The sequence below is a fragment of the Manis javanica genome, chromosome 4 (genome assembly GCF_040802235.1).
Source record: "Manis javanica isolate MJ-LG chromosome 4, MJ_LKY, whole genome shotgun sequence".
NCBI classification, from domain to species: Eukaryota; Metazoa; Chordata; class Mammalia; order Pholidota; family Manidae; genus Manis; species Manis javanica.
In genome coordinates this window covers 116,524,056-116,545,347 of record NC_133159.1, presented here as the reverse complement: position 1 = coordinate 116,545,347, position 21,292 = coordinate 116,524,056, and the positions used below count along the sequence as shown (strand labels likewise).

At 43.7% G+C, this 21,292-nt stretch overlaps 1 protein-coding gene across 1 annotated transcript in view; it reads left to right on the top strand.

Annotated features, from left to right (window-relative positions):
- Positions 1-1,060: 1,060 nt before the first annotated feature.
- LOC140848599 (zinc finger protein 18-like) overlaps positions 1,061-21,292 on the top strand; it is a 66,597-nt gene continuing 46,365 nt past the window's right edge. The window contains exon 1 of the mRNA XM_073232866.1: positions 1,061-1,066. Coding sequence (XP_073088967.1) covers positions 1,061-1,066 — 6 coding nt within the window. The remainder of the gene's footprint in view (positions 1,067-21,292) is intronic.

Below are 21,292 nucleotides of genomic sequence, written 5' to 3'. Positions count from 1 at the left end.
AGAAAGTTTGAATAGTCCCTAGAGATCCATAAATGAGGGTAAAAATGCTGGCATTTGGTAACTTTGCTTTACTGCGCCTTCCAGCATGAGTTCATTTATTTATTCATCACATATCTGATGAGCACTTATGTGTCAAACAGTTACAGTTGGTGTGGACATAATGGTATAGTCCTTGCCTTCAGGGAATCTGCTGGTTAATGGTGAAGAATGACAAGTAAATAGGCATTTCAGACACTAAGATGAGTAGGAGGAGGAGAAGGTACCAAAAAGGTACTCAGAGAAGGCTTTCTAGAATGAGTAGGATTTAGCCGGGTGAGACAGTGTGTGTCCAGGATTAGAGATGTGAGGTCAGTGAGCACTGGGAAAGCACAGAGATCCAGAGGAGTGAGGTTTAAGGAGCCAGAGGCAGCTGGAGAGGCGAGGAGGAGCCAAGCCTAGGATGTTACATATCTTGCTAGTTTCTAGCTGATCCTGAGCTGCTTTTGGTCAGGATGCTGCGAGAAGACTAGAGGCAGTTTAGGCCAATCAGGAGTCTTTGCCATAATCCAGGTAGGAGTATTGGGCCTTGAACTAAGATGGAGATGGTGAGAATAGAAAAAGGTGGATGAAATGAACCCAGTATTTATTTTTTATTAAGTTACCATTACAAACCAGGCAAGACAGAGCCCCGTGGGGCAGCCTGCACAACCCCCACTCTCTGCTCCTTGGTCTTCTCTTTAGTGGCACGTCAGCCAGGAGAGTTTGAATCCTCCCCCTTCCCTGCCCCAACTCAACAACTCCAGATGCCACATGCCCTTTTTGGGCTGGTGGGGGTGGAATGAAAGGGTCTGCTCATCTTAGTCACTCAGGGACTCAAACTTTGCTGGTGCCATGGCAGAGGGAAAAGAGGCCTCCGATGGGTCTTGCAGTTTAACTCAGGCCTGGACTGTTCACCTGTATGTGCAACACATGGGACAGAACCAGTCTCCTGGCCCAACCCCTCCCAGAAAGTATAGCGAGTACAGTCATTCTATGGGCCCAGAGTGGTAGAACAGGACCTATTTGACAAATAGAACTAGTGATGAAGGTAAGTGGAAAAATGCCAGGAAGACCCGAGTTAACTCCACCCCATCCTGGCTCAGTGACCTTTAGAAAATTCCTTAATTCTGTGAGTCTTGGTTTCCTCATTCAGAAAGTGGAGACATTACATCTTCCTTGGGATATCCACTCATGTTTAGTACACGTGAGAGGGTGCTAACAAGGAGTAGCCCCCTTCCTTCCTTCCTCTACTCAAACACCTGATCACAGGTAACTGTCTTGATGTTCCTGACTGAATAATCACTTTCAACCTGAAAGGTTAATGTAGACAACAACCTAAATTTATGGGTTTTGTTTCCCAACTGCTACAAGTGATATTTGAGTTTTTAATGGGCGAAGTTCAGGTGGGCAGATAGGCTTTGAACACTGCAAGGAAAGCCCTCTGAGGTGCCTCCATGATTCCCACCCTTTAATATTAACACCCTGGTGGGACCCCCTCACCTAGAATGGAGCCCCATCCAGGGACTTGCATAAGTGATGGGTATCACTTCTGAGATTAGTTTTAAAAAGGCTGTGACTTTCTGCTAGTATTCTCTATCTCTCTGGGCTCCTCTCTTGATGGCCCTGATGATGCAAGCTGCCCTGTCAGAGAGGCCTGTGGCAAGGACCTGTGGGTGGCATCTGGGCAACAGGCCACAAAGAACTGAATCCCCTGAGTGAACTGGAATTGGGTCCCCCACTAGTTGCTCCTGGAGGTGACTGTGGTCTCAGTCGACCTGTGACTTCAGCCTTGTGGGAAACTGTCAGCCAGACACACACAAGTAAGCCATGCCTGGATTCCTGATCCACAGAATCTGTGAGTTCATAAATCTGTGTTTTAAGCCACCAAGTTCTGGGATAATTTGTTACAGCACAATAGATAACCAATACAAATGCTAGCTGTATGCCCAGCGCTGCTAGGTGTGGAAGCCACAATAGGCAGAGCCAATTCCTTCCATAAGGAGGCAGTCTTGCTGCCACCACCCAGTCCCCACGCACAGCCTGCTTGTTTGAGCAGGGACAGTACTCGCATCAAATCCAGCCTGGCCACTGGGAGTGGGCCGTTTTAGAACACCTGTGTGCATCCCTTGACCTCAGACTTCCTCATGCTTGATAAACTCTACCTCATCTGTTTCAAAAGACTGAGCACATCCTGGTCTCCCACCCCTATTCCTATTCCTTTATCAGAAGGCTGTTTGGTACAATGGGTGAAATCAGATTCTGCAGCCAGATTATTGGAGAGTCAAGTTCGGTCCCGCTACTTACTGTGTCTTTGGGAACATTATTCCACCTCCCTGTGCTTGTTTTCTTAAGTGTAAATGGAATATGAAATAAGCCTTGGGGTTGTCAGGGTAAAACACAGTATTACACATAAAGAGCATGGCCTAGTGGCTGGGAAATGGGTACATTCTCTGCAGATGTTAGCCATCACCCATCTCAGACTTCATGCCTCCCTTTACAGGTGGAGCATTTGCGTGTGGTGAGCAGCTACGCTCCTGAGTGCTGTTCTGGTCTCAACAATTATACTCAATCTAAAGTAGTAAACCAGGGGCAGCCTGGCCACAAATGGCCACAATTCAGGTGAACTGCACTTAGGCGCTGCTCCCTGCTCCCCACCCAAGAACATGGTGCCACGAATAGATGCCAGGATACTTCATGTTGGGGGCTTTATCTTGCTTCATTTACGTGGTGGGCTGGGACTCTGTTCTCTTCACCTCCTGTTGGCCCTTACGTGCTTACCTCTGACTGGAAGGGAATCCTTTAGCATAATAATGCATGTAAGTTACATCACAAACACAACCCATAAAAGGCAAATTGTTCAGAGAGTAGTTTTAAAAAATAATGATTAATCAATTAATCAGTGAACTAATGTGTAGCTGTTTCACTCTGAACAGTGAGGGCCTAGGAATATATCTTTCCAGTGAAGCATGGATGGTAGTCACGGGAACCGGCTGGGGTTGAGATGGGAACTGGCAGAATAAACTTGGGCCAGAAGGTCAGGGAGTTTAGAAGAGGAAAGAAGAAAGGGGATGAAAGAGCGTTCTTCTGAGTGTTCTTCTGAGTGTTTGACTGAGGAACCTTAGGGAACTTTGGCACCATCCTCAGGGCCCTTGAGTACATCTGAATTTACAACACAGAGCATTATGTCGTTTCTGGTAGTGTATTTGGGGCCCCTGCAGGGGTTGATACAGGATTGCCATGTGGGATTTGCTGCTGTTTTCTGGACAGGAATTTGGGAAAGGAAGATGGAGCAGGTGAGGAGATGACCCAGAGGAATGTCTGGGTCAGCAGATGAGGAGGGAAGGACAGAGAAGTGCTTCCCCAGTCTTCCCTTATTTCTCAGTGTTTTACTCTCCTCCATTCCCAGAATTATTCAACTCTATGGGAAGCCCAGACAACAAATATTTACTGTGCACCTATTAGATGTAAACATAGCTATTTTTATTTTAAATTATTAAGATTTCTCTAGTTAAGATCTATTAGGTTTTGAGAGTGGACCAAAAATAAATAAATTTTTTTTCCTTACAGTGCTGTGAAGGTAAACAATTTACAGAATCTCAAGTTCTACTTCTGACAGAGGCATTGTGGGCAAAGTTGCGGGCAAAAAACACACTCATCTTCTACAGTAGTGTTCTCTAGAAGTGTGCATGATGCCCCATCACCTCCTGATAAGAGCCCATGGTCTGTCTGCTACAAATCCACATAACCCTTTCTTAAACCACTTCCTTTTTATTTTTACTATGAGAAACATGTCATGGCCCATATTTCCCATGATTATTGCCTGTCATTCTAACTAGAACTCATTTGATCCTAAAACTACATCTCTCAAGCAAAATAAGATTCTGCCTAGTTCACGAAAACAGGGATTTGGAAGCCACAATGCATTTGTCCCTGCATGGCCCCTGCTTATGTTTAGATTACTCCTCGCTTTTAAGATTTTCCTCTCACTTCTTGTCATTTCATATAAAAAGAGACTAAAATTCTTACACTTTCCTTTTTGGGAAATCACTCCTGATTGTCAGTTGCAGTGGACAATTTATTTTTATTTTTATTGTCATCCAATATCCATTCTTCCTCTTTCAGGTAACTACACCTCCGGGAAATGACACCCCCACACTCTATATGGCTAAGGTGAAGCTGTGCCTGTGCCCCAGTGCGAGTGTGGTCGGCTCAACTCAGAGATGCTCCTTCACTCAGGTCCCTGTCTGGCTCAGTTTTGGGCTTAGAACTCTATCAAAGCTAATGAGACACAATGAGTGTCTCACTGGGGCCTCAGGGAAAGAGATTTTGCTTTCCTTGCTATATGGAAAAAGAGGATTTAAGAGCTGGAGCTGCCGTCACCATCTGGCTACAACCACCATCTGGCCTATCACACATGATGGCTGAGAAGAAGCTAGTGTAAGTAAAGGCCCACTGTAGGTGATTAAAGAAAAATACCCTGGGCACATGATGGTGTTTCTGAGCCCCAAACCTAGATGTGCCTCAAGCTAGACCTAGCCCTGAGTTTCTCATCTTACATAAGCCATTTAATTTTTCACCTCCCTTAAGTCACTTTGGGATGAATTCTCTGTTACTTGAAGACAAAGAAAGCCTTATGAATACAGCTGCACTAGTGAAAAGTGATTTTTATGCTTGAAAATATGGCCATCTATAAGTCAAAGGAAGCAGAACAACAGAATGCTGGAAATGGAAGGGACCCCATTAATTAAAAGATGAAACAAGTGAGAGTCAGCGAGGGGCAGTCTGTGTGTGTGTTCATACAGTTGCTGAGAGGACCCTGACTTGACATCCAGGTCTCCTTGTCACCTCCTCACACCGAGACTGGAAGGGATTTCCACTTTCTACAAGGTTGAGTTTTTATCCAGTCACTTTCTAAGAGCTTACCATGATGGACCACCCCTTCCTTCCTTCTCCCTGTCTCTCCTTTCCTTCCTTCCTTCTTCTAGTTCATATAGATTTATTTCTTTAAGAAATTTTATTTTGAAATATTTCGAACACACGGAAAATACTGAAGGAAAATAACAGACACCAGGTACCTCCTTCCAGATTCAATAGACATTAATATTTTGCCATTTTTTCTCCAGACTTTAATTTTTTTAAATATGACATTTAAGTCATAGCTGAAGCTCTACTGTTTTTTCCCATCCCTTCTGCCTCCCTTCCATCCTAACCAGCAGTAATTACTATCTTAAATGTGGTTGTGTTTTCTCAATGCTGCTTTGTACTTTAAATAGATGAACAATATATAATTCAGTGCTGGGCTTCATAATTTTATGTCAGTAATACTGTGCATTCCCTGTTGTAGTCTGCTTTTTCACTCAGTATGTGTGTTGATAGTTGATAAAAGTACATTTTTTTAGTCTTTACTTGTGCAAAAATGCATTTATTTGGTCTTATCTCCTGAATGAGTTTAGCAGGCTAGAGACTCTTAAGTTGATGGTGGTTTTATTTCATCACAACATTATTATGGCACAATTGTGATTGTTGAGAATTCTGTCAGTTCAAATTTGTTCCTGTATAAGGAACCTGTCATTAATTTCCTACTTTAAATTTTCCCTGTGATTTTTGATTTTTATTATTTCACCTGTTTGAAGGTCACTGTATTTCTTGAATCTGTGAATTCAATTCATCCATCAATGTTAGAAAAGATGTTAGCATTATCTACTAAAATACTGTTTCTCCCATATTTTCTCTGTATCTTTTCCTTCTGGAACATATGACATATGACTTATATATGGGATCTTCACATTTTAAACTATTTAGCCTAATTCTTCCTTTGTATACTTTCTCTCTGCTTGGCATTCTGTATAAATTCCTTAAATTATTTTTCAATGTACTAACTCTCTCTTTGGTAGTATTTAATCTATTGTTTAACCTCTCTACTTAGTTTTTAATTTCAGTTAGTATTTTTCAGATGTCTGGAAATTATATTTGGTTCTTTTTAAAAGTTACCTGTTCTTTTTTTTCATAAAACCTTAATTTATTATTAATAGAACAAATCCTTTTTCTTCATATTTTCAGTAATTTTAAAACACACTTTTTCTATCCTTTTTTAGATTGCTCTGTTCAAGTTCTAGAAGTCTCATTATCAAATAATTTATGTGGCTATTTGGTGAACTGATCTCTTGTGGAATGTTCTTTTCTCCTTCAGAAATCTTGTGGTTTGCCTTTCCACTATATTTCTGTTTTTGCTTCTACTGAGCCCCCTAGGAGTATCATGGCCTCGGGATCAATTTTTATATGTTTTGTGACATATTTTCACCTTGATGATTCCTTCTATCTTTCCAGATATATAAATCCAGACCTCAAACCCCTAAAACTGCAGTCCTGGTTTTGATTTTTCCAAAGAAACATTTTTTCCCATCCAGATGCAGAAAGTGAAAGAAAAGCTTATTTGCTACTGCCTTGTGCTGGTGGGTATACATTTTTTCTAGTTGTACTAGGGATGCAGTCCTTTGAGGTCCCTGATTCTATGCTTCCACTTTGCTCAAGCCTGAGGTTTTGTATTTTTGTATCCTTTCTGTATGTGGGAGAAAAAATTATTCAATACCATGGGCTATTGGCATTAAAAAAAAAAACCTTCTTTCTATCCTTCAGGAGTAGATACAAAACTAGTCCATACATTTACCAATCTAGTTTAAATTTCCTCATTTTTCCTACAGCCAATTATTTCTCCTTATTTCTTTTGAATCCACCCATGTATTTTAATGTATTTGTATTTTAACCAGAACTTTTTAGTATTCATAGTGAAGAGGTTTTCGGGTTATCTTAATATATGTAACCTAGTTTATTAACCTCTCTGGATATACTATCCATGTTTTTCTGCTGATGGGACTCGTGAGACTCCATGAAGATCTCCCACCCCAAATGCATTTCTGTAGGTGCAAAAGGCATGTTTCCATCTCTGTGCTCTCCTTTGTGGCGGTCCACTTGCTTAGTTGACTGGGGTCTCTGGTGACTGCTCTAGGTCCCTCACGTCACTCATAGGCATGTCTTGTGCCTTTCTGTGGATGCTGCTTGCCTCTCACTCTTGGGCATGAGACATTGTGGGCCTCTTTAATACATACAATGTCTTGCCCAGCTAACCCAGTGAGGCTGTAGGGGGAGGAGGGGGAGTGCCACTGGCTCACTTCCATCACAGGCTCTGCCTGAGCATTGTGGCTTGGGCCATGGATCTGGCCTTCCTAGGTGGTTACTGGAGGACCTAGGATGTAAACACAGAAATCTAGGAGAGTTGATGTCACATGGAACAACTCTGACCAAAGAGTGACAGGAGTTAGCATAAAATTCTTCTCCTTTCCTCTTCCAAGAGGGACAATTAAAACATGCAGTAGTTTCAGGCAGCCTTTCTGAAAACATCCTGAGAGATGGGCAATAACCTCTGCTTGTTATAAAAGCTATGATATAACCTGTATTTCCTCTCTTGCCATTCCTGACTCACTCCTGAGTTTTCCACACTTTACCCACCACCCTGTAAGTTGTACTCCTCTCTATGCTCCTAACACCTAAGAATTTACCCTAAGCTCCATTTTCTAGGGAACTCAGACTAAGATACTCATTCGTCACCTTACTGGAATCTGTGGCCCCTCTCTTTGTTTCTAATCAGACAATAATTGGGGAAGTCAGAAAAAGCCTCTTTGAGAAAAAGGTACATTCCTTCCATTGTTTTTTTATATGGACATCGGCCTTGAACAGACTCTGAAAGCTTCTATTCTTTCTACCTCGTGTCTGTACTGTATCTTGGTGCTGGATACAGGCAAAATGGAGATGATCTGTGGAAACAGCTTGCAGTGTAAGATCTAGGCAGTGGTGAAGTGAAACAACTTTTAGATTCATGTTATGAGCTGTAAATCCTTGACTTGTACAACCCTTCTTTGGTTTATATAATCAAGTTCAGCAGACATTGATGGGGCCTAGAAATCCCCCTGGTGCTGTTACTTCCTCTTGAGTACTTCTGGCTGCTTTCCGTTAAAACTGCCCAAGCTAATTCCTAGATCTCTCCCTTGATAATGATAGAGACTGCGTTTATTCAGATGGACACATACATCCTGACCTCTGATCTCTTAATTATTTTACTTCACAAAGGTACAGACTCTAGCTCAAATTCTAGAAGCTCTGTTCCTACCATGACCAAAATGCCATCAGTGACTTTATTTAGAAGCTGATATGAACCATCTTAGCTAAATCCTAACAGGACTGAAGGCTGCATCTTCAAGTTGGGCCCCAGTCTACAAGAGGCGAAACCTGTCTTAGAGATGTTTTTTACAACATCTCAAGGTGAACCTTCTAGCCATTTTGCTGAATGAACAGACTGTCTAATTGGTCATCAGATGGTATCAACAGCATGATCCTAAGTGAACATCACTCTCTCAACGTCATCCTGCAATCAGAGTTTCAAACACAATTATTGAAGAATGTATCCATTTGTTTCTTCAACCTACTTAATGTTTTTAGAATAAGCCATCTCCTGATGGTAACATACTTAATAATTTTATTACCTATTTTGTTAATTAATAGTTTGATCTTTCTGAAAATCACCCTACTCAAGCTCTAAGGACTAGGTCCCTAATTTTTTAATCTAGTGAACAGAATCATTGAGTTTCTTACTCACTTTTTATGGTTTAATAGATATTGATTATACCTCCCTTTTATATATGGGAGTAATATGGCTGTTGTAGTTACTATTACTGTTACCAGTTTGCCAATCAAATCTGTTTTCAAATGATAGCCTTTCTACGATTTTATTTTAATTCTTATTTTGATTTGTTTTTTTCCTAAAATGGAACATAAGTTTTAGAATCAGATGGATTTGGTCTCAAACCCTAACTCTTTTGCTTATTATCTATGTAAACATATACAGTTTGATTTCTCTGAGATGCAGGTTTTGGATTCACAAAGTGAGAACACAAGTATCTACCTCAAAAGATTGTTAAAGGAGGAAGTCAGACATAAAAACAACTTAGGCAAGATAAATATTCTGAAAATGGTAGTTCCCTCCCTAATTCAGTTCCCAGTATACGTACATATATATGTATATATAGCCACTGAAACGCCAATGTAGCCAGCCAGTTTCTGCATCCACACTGATAGTTACCTACACGCCACTTACAGATCGCCTGGCTTTCAAGTAAAAATTCTCAGGGAGAGGTATTATAATGCAGGGTTTCAAAGGCCTTTCTTCATACCTTATTACAGGGCATGTTTCTGAGGAGAGCTAGGGGAGCCCAGGAGGCAGGTGCCCTTCTGTACTCACAGATACTTCACAGAGGTTTGAGTTGACTGACATTTCAATGGCGGGGAGGGGCAGGAAAAGAAAAGAGGCGTATTTTCTGAATCACTCAGCACCTTTAGCACCTCACCAGGAGCCCAATGCCATTTTGAGGCTGCCTGGGTCAAAATGAATGCTTCTGGAACGTGCCAATAGGAATATATCGGGGCTGAGGTTTCTGACAGTCTAATAGAGATGCTGGTCCAAGAACTTTATTAGTAAAGTCAAGGATGAGGGTTAAGTGATATGCTTGGGACTGCAGGTGCTTTATCCCCATGCTCTTTCCCAGCACCCTTTCCCCTGCTGTCCTTATTACAGGGTCAGGTAAAGCTGGCAGAAAAGGAGGAGGGGGAAGGAGAGGAGGAAGAGGAGGAGGGAAGGAGTGGCAAGCCAAGCGAGGCAAAGCCCTCACTCGCCCAGCATCAGTTCTGGCTAATGGGTCTGTGGGAGATGAGCAGCGTGCACTCTGCAGCTGTCCCAGTGTGCACAGCTCTTTGCAGAGTGACTGCACCCACCCCCAATGGGAAGGAGGTGGGGAACTCTGCTGTTTTTCCAGCTCTTGAGGATGAACTGGCCAAATAGACTTGCTTTGGCCAAACAGAATGAGGCAGAGAGATGTTGAGCCAGTTCTCAGGCCAGGACTCCAGAGGCCTACCATGATTCTGCCCTCTCCTGGGCAGCCAGCCAGGACTAGGCCACTTGAGCCTGCAGGACAGAGCCAGACCCATGGCCAGGTGCTCCATCCACAGAAGCTGGTCCACCCTACTGACATAGGAGACACTCGCCCAGACCCAAGAGCTGCCAGCTGAGCACCCCAAACTGCCTCTCTGCACGGGTGTTAGTCAAACACAGGGTGTGGTCGATGCCCCAGTTTGGAAAGGACTGTCGAGCAGCAGTGGGGAAATGACACGGGCAGACGTAGGTGTCTGGGGGAAGTACTCCCCCTCTTCCTTGCTCTTCTGCCCTTGAATGCTTGGACGAGGTGACAGCTGGGAATTTCCAGGCGTCAAGCAACCAGGAAGGAAAGAAACAGATTTCTTTTGTGAGGCAAATAAACTCCTCTCAGTTTAAGTCTGTTTCCTGTTACTTGCAGCTCAACATAATCCCAACTGAAAAGCGAATGCTATTCAAAGTCTGACCAGAGCTAGGGCGATCAGTGATGGCAGCTTAGGCATAGCAGAAGGAGATGGCATTCTGGGGGATTCAGAATCCGATTCTTTCTTTTACTCTATCATCTGAATATGTACTAGTGTATCTGCAGACCTGTGAGCAGAGGGAGCCCAGTGGGTGGGAATTGCACCCCAAGGCTCTCATGTTTGGGGAGCATATGAGGAGTGACCAAGTCCTATCTTCTCCCAAGGAACCCATTTATGACATCTCTGGCAGGCTCTTTATTACCACACGGTCCCCATCTAACTGTCACAAAGTGACTCCCAGGGGAATGTCATCTGCGTATTTACTGCTTTCAGCCCCTGGAAAGTATCCTACTGTCCAGTGCTTTCCAGATTGTTCCCATGAAGTGCACTGAAGAGTAAAGGGAATGGACATGATACATGAGGTCAGGCTAGCAGGATGTACAGAATACAAAGAATGAGGACAAGTCTAAATTTCCTTCAGAATCATCCTGTATCTTAGAAACTCAAAAACATGTATGAGATTAAATCGACTCAGTTTGTCTTCATAAATCACACTTGTATTTTTAACAAAGAAAGAAATTGGGTCCTTGAGGAACCTATGCCACATTTATCTTCCATACCTTCTATACCTGCACTCCTGAGGAAATAAGACAATTTCATTCTCTATAATAATAGTATTTATTTAACATCTACAATATACCCAGATCTGTGCTGGACACTTAACTCTCAAACACCAAAAAATTCTCACTATAGTCCTATGTGGTATTATTTTCTCCATATTAAAAGTGAACAAATAAAGTTGAGAGATTTTAGCTGATTTTTTCCCTAAGATCTCCAAGGTAAAGTGGAAATGATATTTACACTCAGTTCTGTAGATCTCAAAGCTCATCTTTCCACAGCTTATTATTAATAAGCAACAGACAATATATTCAGGAACAACATCTTATCTTCTCCAAATATCCTTAGGGGGAAAGGAAACTAAAAGAAAATCACATTCCCTTTCCCAAAGGGAATCATAAAATAGTAGACTTCATTAATTAAAGAACATGGAAGCTGGAGAGGCAGAGTGCTTATTTTCTTTAAGTCCCTGCACCCCAGAAAGCCTGAAGATATTTGAACGTACTCTTTGGGATTCTGGGTTCATGAGTGTGGTGAATAAAACTTCAGGTACCTGGCAGGAAATCCTTCACCTGGCAAGGTGAGCACACAGGTGTTGTCCCCCCGAGATAGAGATGTTCTCTATGTCGGGCTTGGGGGAGTTGGGTAGGGGGCATCTATGATATCCCCAGGGAATTAAAATTGATTTTGGCAAACTAAAACTAATATGAGGGGCTTCAAAACCAATCCAAGAAATCTTTAAAACACATGAAAGGCAGAATGTCAGTGAGAGAATAGAGGAGACCAAACAGACTAAATGTAGTCACTGTTTTGCTGTTTCAGTCTGAGTTGTTCTCAGACCTTACTTATGCATGAGAACCACTTGGACAGCCTACTGAAACCTAGATGGCTGGGTCCCTCCCCCAGAATTTCTGATTGAGTAGGTCTAGGGTGGAACCAGACAACGTGCATTTCCAACCTAGTCATAGCTGACCCATGCTGCAGAGGCCAGGGGCCACACTGCAAAACTTCCAGATAATCAGCCAAGTTACTGGAGAGCAGGCTATCAGGATGACCCCATTTTCTTAACAAGAAAGGCCAGGGAAGAAGTTGGGCTCTAGAGTGAGACCTTATCCAGACCTAACTCTGCTGGACCTGAGCTCTGATACTAGCTCTGCCGCTCAAGAGCCGTGCAAAGTTGGGCAAGGTGCTTAATCTTTCTAAGCTTTCATTTCCTCTTCTGTTCCAGGGAGATCAGGGAAACTAGCTTGTAGAATTGTTGAGAATGAAAGAAAGCTAAGGACTTGCTGGCACAGAGTGATGTTCAAGAATCACACTGGTTCAAGGAACTGGGTAAATTCACCCCATCTCATCTAAGTGTTATTGATCAGGGGTGTTACACCAGAAAGAAAAGTGAGGTCAGAGCCGACATGAGTTCACTCCTCCTCGCCAGAGCCTGACCCCATGGACTAATGCTTTAGGAAGTCAAGGCTGGTTTAAAGAGGGGTCTATTAAGAGTCAGGGACAATTTTTAGACTCCTGGAAGACTGAAAGGCAACTGGGGCTTAAGCCACAGGTTGCGGCTACTGCCAACAGCAGGGGATGAGGAGAGCTGAGCTCTTCCATCAACACAAAGAATTCTGTGAGCCTGATGATTTCTTACCACTTCACTTCCATATAAAGTTTTGGTGCTCCTAGACTTAGAGAAAGGATATGACCAAAGATATGTGTATCAGAAGCAATCTACCCAAGTGAATTGTGGGTATCACCCAGGGGGGCCCTAGAACTCTATCCTTTATGATGTTCTCCATATATGGTTGGGAGAGGAACCGACGCATGACATTGCCAGTGACTAATAAGGACAATCACCCCGTGAACCTGGAATTATGGATCCTCTTGAGTTTGACAACCTTCTATTTTATCTTTAATCTTGCATGAGAACCCATGTCCAAATTCTTTTCTGAGAGGGTAATTATAACTAGTGTTCTCCATTGAGCAGTATTAGAAAGGCAAGTTAGTTACCGCCTGACCCAATTAGGTATATAACTTTTAGATTTTGTACTGGCTCCTTCAAAAGGAAAAGCTTAAGTTATTTTAGACACTGCAGCTATAATGACACAATGATACATGGGTCTAATGAGTAATTTTATCAAATTAATTAGTCCTGAAAGGGTACACTTTATGCTCAGAAAAATCACTCCAGCTTTTTTACATTCTGATCTTTGTAACTAATTTTAAAAGTCACACTGTGCCTGTTCCATTTGCTCAGCGAGTCTTGCAACAGCCCCAGTCAAAAGCAGTAACATTTGGATTTGATGGAAGCCCTGGTCTTTATAGGTCTCTCAGTGCATCCTATCACTCTGGGTGATTAAAGTCAGTCAGTTGAATTAACTTTCAGTATTCTCACAGTTTTAATATCATAGTCTCAGTAAGGCAGCTGTGAACAAGGAAGACAGCTGAGCCTTTCCAAGTAAGAACCATCTGAATTAATCATCAGCCTTCAACCATATCCCATTTGCCTTGATCAATGGGCAAATAATGGTTTGTACACTGAAGAGGTATTTTTCTGGAGTCAGTAATGAACAAATGGCTTTAATTTCCCAGCAGTTTATGTCTGGCTCCTGACAATTTGACTAAAGTTTCATGCCTGGTACAGAACTCCATTTCTAGGTAACAGCAAGCTGAGATATCCTATGAGGACATGATACTTAGATGTACCCTTTGCATCTTTCTCCTTGGGTGAAATCATATATTAAGAAGCATGTTTTAATTATGTACCTGAACATGCATCAGAATTACCTGGAGGTAATTATTAGGACACACATTGTTGATCACCACCCCAGAGTTTCTGATTCAATGAGTCTGGAGCCGAACCCAAGAATTTGCATGTCTAACAAGTTTCCAGGTAATTCTGACGCTGCTGGTCTGGAGGCCACGCTTTGAGAACCACTGCTTCACAGATACTGATACAACTTTTATTTTTTTAAATGAACCTCTAATGGTTTCCCATAACCTAGCATAAAAGCACAGTGAATATGGAAGCCATTATGAAGCCCCTCACCTGGCTGGATACAGCAGAAGAGTGTGCTGTTGGGAATATGGTTAAAAACATCTGCTCCCAGATTCTTCCACTGACTTCAGACGTGGTCTACTTAATCCGGACACATCCAGTCATATCTGTCTACAGATTGTCAGGGAGACCACATCTTAGATGATGGCCAGGGAAGAACATTGATTCCAAGTCTTAGTTTTTCAAGTATGAGGTCACCAACGAGATGGTTCTCACACAAGGTGGGAGACTCCAGAAACGAGGGCAAACTCACTCCACAGGAGGGTCCTTGAACATGTGACAAGGACCCCCTCACTCTTTATTTTCTTCATGTTGAAGGGGACTGGACACACCCCTGAGAACACAGGAGGGGGCCCTTAGGTTCCTGGTTGATCCCCAAAAGGGCCATTAGTAAGGACAAAGAGTAGTACCATTAACTAAGTAGTATATTAGACTCTGAAACCATCAGCCAAACTCCTTATTCCAGCATTCCAGTCTTATATCCAAAAGCAAATTCAATTCTAGGAACACAGTAACACTGTTCTCATTCTGAATAAATTTATTTTGGGTTTCCAGATAAGTTGTCCATGGAAGCCTCCTAAGCCTCTATTCCCTGAGAGAGATGTCTGTGTATGTGTGTATCGTGGAGAGAGAAAAAAAATGAAATAGATATACCTAAAATTAAAGGCCTGCTACTCTACTAAGATGGAGAACCTGACAGTCCATTCTGCTTCCAGGGGTCAAGTGAGGTCTCTTACTTACGAGTACATGAACTATGGGGAATGTTAACAGTCATACTGTGAGATCTGATTCATGGTTTATCTTGGAAGAAGCCCACTCTCCCATGCAGTGCAGGAGTGAGGAGCACAGATGTGAAGCTAGTCACCTGCTCCCTTTGGAGACTACCACTGACTAGCTATATAATCTTCGCCAACTTACCTAAACTCTCTGTGCCTTAGTTTCCCCACTGTAAGACTGAGATGCTAATAGTACTTTTCTCATAGGACTATTGTGTTGTGTAAATGCATTAATATATGAAAACTACTCAGAGGAATGCCTGGCACATAGAAAATCTCTCTGTAAGTGCTAGCTATTATTATTTAGGTCCCAATACGGTGCCATCCTTCTCCTTTTGTTCTATGCAAATTCCTCATGCTAATGCTATTTAGACTGGCTGACATCCAAAATTCAGACTGCTGCCATAATTATCTACATATGGCAGCAGGATCATTCCAGAACCACCCTAATGACTTTGATTGGAACCAATCATCTGTGCCTATTTACACAGCAGAATGATTGGCAGAGTTTTGGAAGGACTGGGTATTCCAGTTACACTTTTGTCGGGTATGGACTGGTTGAGCAAATAAGCCCTTCAGAATCGCACTAAAACAGATCAGTTTCTGTACATTTTATACAACTCAATAGAGAAACAAGAAAGAATAAAGAGGAACCATTGATTCATTCCATAAATGTTGTTGCAGCTTCTGCTGTGTTCTGAGCATTGTGCAAAATAATGTAGATTGAGCAGCGGACAAGCCACTCCCACTCTCAGGGAGTGCACCGTCTAGTGGGTGAAACAAGTTAGAAAGTCAACAAATACTGCCCAATATACTAAGAACTATAGTAGATATTCCCATGGGCTGCTGGAGGAGCACAGAGGGGTTGCCTAGAATTGCAGTGCCCATCTTGGGCTGGGAAGGTGAGGTCCTTCTACAGTTAAGAAAGAGATGGAAGACAAGTAGGAGCCAGCCACGCCAATGAGGTGGGCAAGAGCATTCTGAGGAATGCCATGTACTAAAGCTTAGAGGTACAGATGATGCTGAGGAAAGAGGAAGTTGCAGGGAAACAAGGCACTAATTCCTTAGGGTTCTTAAGAAAGGACCAGGAATGGAAAAGGGCAGGAAGACAAAGATGGAGGGACTGTATGAGTGAGGAGTTAATCCCATGCATGTGGTGTATTTTATGTATGCCACACTATGTGGTTGCATAAACGTACAATGCAAGTTGCTCCATGAGAGGAAGGGAAGCCAAGAAACCACTAACCAGCCACTGTATTAATTTTCTGTGCAAAGGGAATATACTAGGTACAGGCTTTGCTAATATTGCTATTGGTTATGCTTCAGTGAACTTTTCTAAGATGATAATATGGATTGTCTAGCTGTCTGGAAAAAAATACTCAGTGCTCAGCTGGTTGGAAAGTGGATTTTGGAGAGTAGATAGGTTTGTGGTTGGGATGGGAACTAAGCAGCTGGATCACAGAACCACTCTGGTAGGAAACAGCTCCTGGACCAGCAATTCTCAACTGGGGCTGCACAAAGTTATCACCTGGGAAGCTTTAAAATTACTAATGTCTGCATCTCAGCCCCAGAAGCTGTGACCTCACTGGTTGGGGGTTTGACCTGGGCAAAAGGATATTTAAACACTCCCAAGAGGATTCTGATGTACAACCCAGGATGGAGAACTCTCATTGTATACCTTGTCACCTAAAGTTTGCCCCTGGGCCAGCAGCACCCCAGGGACTTGTCAGAAATGCTGCATCTCAGCCCCACCCAGACCTGGTGTATCAAAATCTGCATTTCAATGACATCCCTACATGATTCTGAAGCACAGGAAGAGTTAGAGGCACTGACCACAGCTGTGCATCAGCATTACCTAGGAAGCTTATCAAAGTCATAGGTTGGCACTTCTATAGATTATAATTCAGGAGCCTTTCATCTGCATATGGTTTTAAGTTTTGGTGAGTCCGAAGAGCAACTTGAATTGAAAGCCACTGTCTTACTATGCAGATAAAGTTGGATCGGGCACCCAGTGGAGGGACTCAGCTCAGATTGGGCCTATGCAGAAGGTAGGGAAGGGAGGCAGATGCTCCCCCTTCTCACATAAGGGGGCTCCATACTGAGAAAGGGGACATTATGGAGCTCAGAGATTTTGTGGGAGGGCTGCATAGCCCCTGGTAATTGCCAAGGCAACAGATGGAGACAATGAATGAGCCCAAAGATGAGGTCATCCTCTGCTATAAAATGATTCACAACTTCCCTGTAATTCTCCAGAAAGGATAGTTGAGGGGCAAACAGTTTAACTCTCCTTGTGCTCATGTGTGTGTGTGTTGGGGGTGGGGGGGCACATCGTCCAGTGCAACAGGGCCTTATCATGTGCCCTGAGCATCCTCGGGTTCTTATAAGAAAGTCTCTCCTGCCTCACATGGACCTCCTTCACCAAATGGCCCATAGCTGGTAGTAGGTACAGAGTTCCAGGCCCTTATAAGCAGCGAGAGGGCAAATGGAGGTGGCTGGCCAAACTTAACATAATGGCTATGTAAGTTAAGCACAGGCATTTTCTTTCCTCTCCTTCCCCTGGGAGGGTACTGAAGTGAGCAGCAGGGCCCTCAGACACAAGAGGCACCAAGCCTCTGGACCATCTCCACCCCGTCTGGGTCGTTGGTGAGCCAGATCAGGGCCCTGCTCCAGTCCTCCAGTGCCACTCCTTGCCCAGGGAGACTTGCCAATAGAGTCTTCCAATCCCCACCCAGGGTCAGATGCAAAGAAAGAAGGAACAAATGAGAGATGAGTGAACAAAAAGTATGTTATTCCGATTGCAACTGCTCTTGTCATTCAAAAGAATGAAGAAAATACTCAGAATCACCTGTGCCAGGAGCTTTTTGAGTCTGGCTCTGATCTCCCTAGAAGCTGCTCGATATTTGATATTTTTATTTTTTCTTTTGACAGAACACCTTGCTTCTTTGGCTGAAGTGTATAATTTCCTACCTAGCTCTTGAGTGGGGCCTCAGCCCTCACACACAGAAATAAGAAAGCAGGTGTGAGAGCTTTATGCCCCTGGGGTGTGGTGTAAGGGCCTTGGGGCACTCACCCTGCTGCTCCTGCAGCGGGCTTTCCAGGTGACAGTGCTCCTGAGTGTCCCCAGGGGGACCTGCCAGGGACTGATTGACAAGAGGCCTCTGGGAACACCACTCAGCCCTTCTTTTTCTCTGCCTCCAATTACCTGGGGAGGGAATGGATTGAGAACACATTTAGAAAACGTGTTCATTGTCGCTTTTAAAAATCTCCTCTGTAATTAGGTACTATGGAGATAGTCAACCATGAAAAGCCGTGATGAGTACTGTCAAGTTCCATAAAACAAGAGGACCCAATGAATCAAAATGAAGAGCTGGCTGAGCCTCAGCATCTGTCTTGGCCACTCCACACCTACACCCGCCCAGCAGCAGCCTCGACTCTCAGGCAGTCCACACTGCCAGGCCACATCCAGAACCCACGGTGGGTTGATGGGAGGTCATCTGAGTCTTTGACCTCTCTCTTGAAAATCCGTCTCATCAAAAACAGTATTAACAGTTTTGTTGTGCTTCCTTTCAACTTCCAGAATGAGCCCCTGCACCTGCCAATTACCAAAAAGGTAGGACAAATCAGAATCTCAGCTCTTTCTGCATCGTAGTAGCTCCTAGGAAGTATTACTATGCATGGGATGAGATAAAAGTCACAGAGAACTGCTTGGACTCCACCCTCTTCTCTGATGGCTTTTGAGCCTTCTCCAGTGAACTGTGAATCTTGGAAGTGATTGCCCTCTAACAAAATGAGTAATTCCAATGAGTGTGAATGTAAAGTAGAGTGCTTTATGAAGTCTTAGTTGCCTTAGTGTGACCACCGATTAGTGTGGTCTCACAGGCATTTATTCTCTGGGATCCTGCATGAATGAGGTTTTTTTTCAACCCTCCCTCTTCCACAAGGGAGTTGTTTCAGGATGCCAAGGTCAAAGAATAGGAGGCTGAGGGGCAGCCAATCCAGAAGCTTCAGGCAGGGTACAATTCCTTCCATGGAGTGCCGTTACCAGTGCTCCAAGCATTTGTCTGATCCTGGCCCAAAGGAAGAACCTGTACTCTTTGGCATCTTCCAATCAATTCCCTTACCGAGGCTGGCCTCAGTTCCTTGCAGTTGGAGCTTACAGTTTCCACCCAAAAGTGACACACTCCATACTATTTGTCAATTTATCTGGCTCTCTTTCCCTCCCAGTGCAAAAAAAGCACATGTCTTTGCTTTTCTGAAGTTTGATATATCCACGGGACTTGCTTTGACCAATGACAAATGAATGGAAGTCACATGTATCACATCAAAGTGGAGCATCTGAGAGCTGGTGAGCCATTTTCCCTGCCCCTCTTCCCCTCCCAGGTGAGCTGAGAAGATCAGTACTTTAACTGGGTAAAGCAACTGAGATTGAAGAATGTAAAGGTATGTTCTCCCACAATGTCTGATAGGCTCAGAATGCCTCCCATTGAGGGAAATTAGTATGAGACTAGAAAGCAAAGGAAAGAGTTCTGAGGACTGTATCTCAAGAACTATGGATGTTTACCAGCATGTGGAAATGACTGGAATCAAATAGGTAAGGAAGCTCCTTTGAGGACAGAGTTGAACTGCAAGGGACAGGGTATTTGACAATCTTCAGGACTGTAAAGAATCTCTGGACTATGGACTTGCAGTGGGAAGTGGGTGGATTGAGAGAGCTGGGTAGTTCCTAAGGAGGATGTATCCTCAACATTGAGTTCAGATATGGCCAAGGAAGATAAAGGAAACTGTGAAGTCCCCTGGGGGAACAGAGCTGAGAGCCATAGAAAACACCAAACATAGAAGCTCCTCCAGAGAGCAGAACAGCAGCCTCATCAAGGAACATTCCCCAACCCAAATCAGGGGCCCTCACTATGTCTGCACAGAGAAGTTTCAAAATTGCTAAGGACCAGTGCCTGACAAATGCCTCCCTTTCTTCTCCTTTCTGATGCGAGTGCCTGTTGTGGATGCCCTGCCCATATTCTTTGATGTTGGTGTATATGGAGGGAACCCTGTCTTTTAGTTCATAAATCTCTAGTGGGATTAAGAAGAGTCCCCTGTAGACTTGATAAGGAGATTAGGATGTTGGGAAAACTCTTGGAGATGGAAATGCATGGAAGGAAGCAATATTTATGTAGAGCCATGAAGTATGAGTAAATTTAATGCACATCCAAAGGCAGGAAATCAAAGAGTTCAGGTTTCATGGAGGCAAAAAGAATATTATACAGGAGGGGGCGGAGTGAAGATGGTGGTGTGAGTAGAGCAGTGGAAATCTCCTCCCCAAACCACATATATTTTTGAAAATACAACAAAGAAAACTCTTCCTAAAAGAGAGACCAGAAGACACAGGACAACAGCCAGACCACATCCACACCTCAAGAACCCAGTGCCTCATGAAGGGGGTAAGATACAAGCCCTGACCCAGTGGGACCCAAGCGCCCCACACCCCAGCTCCCAGTGGGAATAGAGGAGGCAGAGCGGGGAGGGAGAGGAAGCCCAGGACTGCTAAATAGCCAGCCACAGCCATCCGCACAAGAGCGCAGACACAGTGCATGTGTGAGGTGCTGGAAACTAGGGAACCAGGATAGTAAGACCTTTGAGCAGGTCCCTGCAGACATTACACCTGGAACAAAGAAAAGCAAATGCTTTTTGGAAGTCTTAAAGGGACAGGGACCTCACTGCCCGACAGAAGTGCCCTATGTCACAGTCTAGCAGCAGGGAATCTGGGGATCTCTGGGCACTCTGACCCCCTCAGCAGCAGGGAGCATGGAGGCCCCTCACAGAGATAAAAAGCATCCCAGCCATTCCCCCTCCAACACGGCTCCACCATATCAGAGCAGCGGCCTGAGGCAGGCCACACACACAGCAACAGTGGAGATAAACTCCATAGCAGCCAGGCAAGAATCAGAAGCTGTTTATGTGCTCAGCTGCCCAGCACAAGCCACTAGAGGTCGCTGTTCTCCCAGGAGAGGAAGGCCACAAACCAACAAGAAGGGAAGTTCTTCCAGCCATCACTCACCCCAGCTCTGCAAACTATCTCTATCACCATGAAAAGGCAAAATTACAGGCAAACCAAGATCACAGAGACAACACCAGAGAAGGAGACAGACCTAACCAGTCTTCCTGAAAAAGAATTCAAAATAAAAATCATAAACATGCTGATGGAGATGCAGAGAAATATGCAAGAGCTAAGGGATGAAGTCCAGAAGGAGATTACAGATGCCAGGAAGGAGATTACTGAAGTAAAACAAACTCTGGAAGGATTTATAAGCAGAATGGATAAGATGCAAGAGGCCATTGATGCAATACAAACCAGAGAACAGGAACACATAGAAGCTGACACAGAGAGAGATAA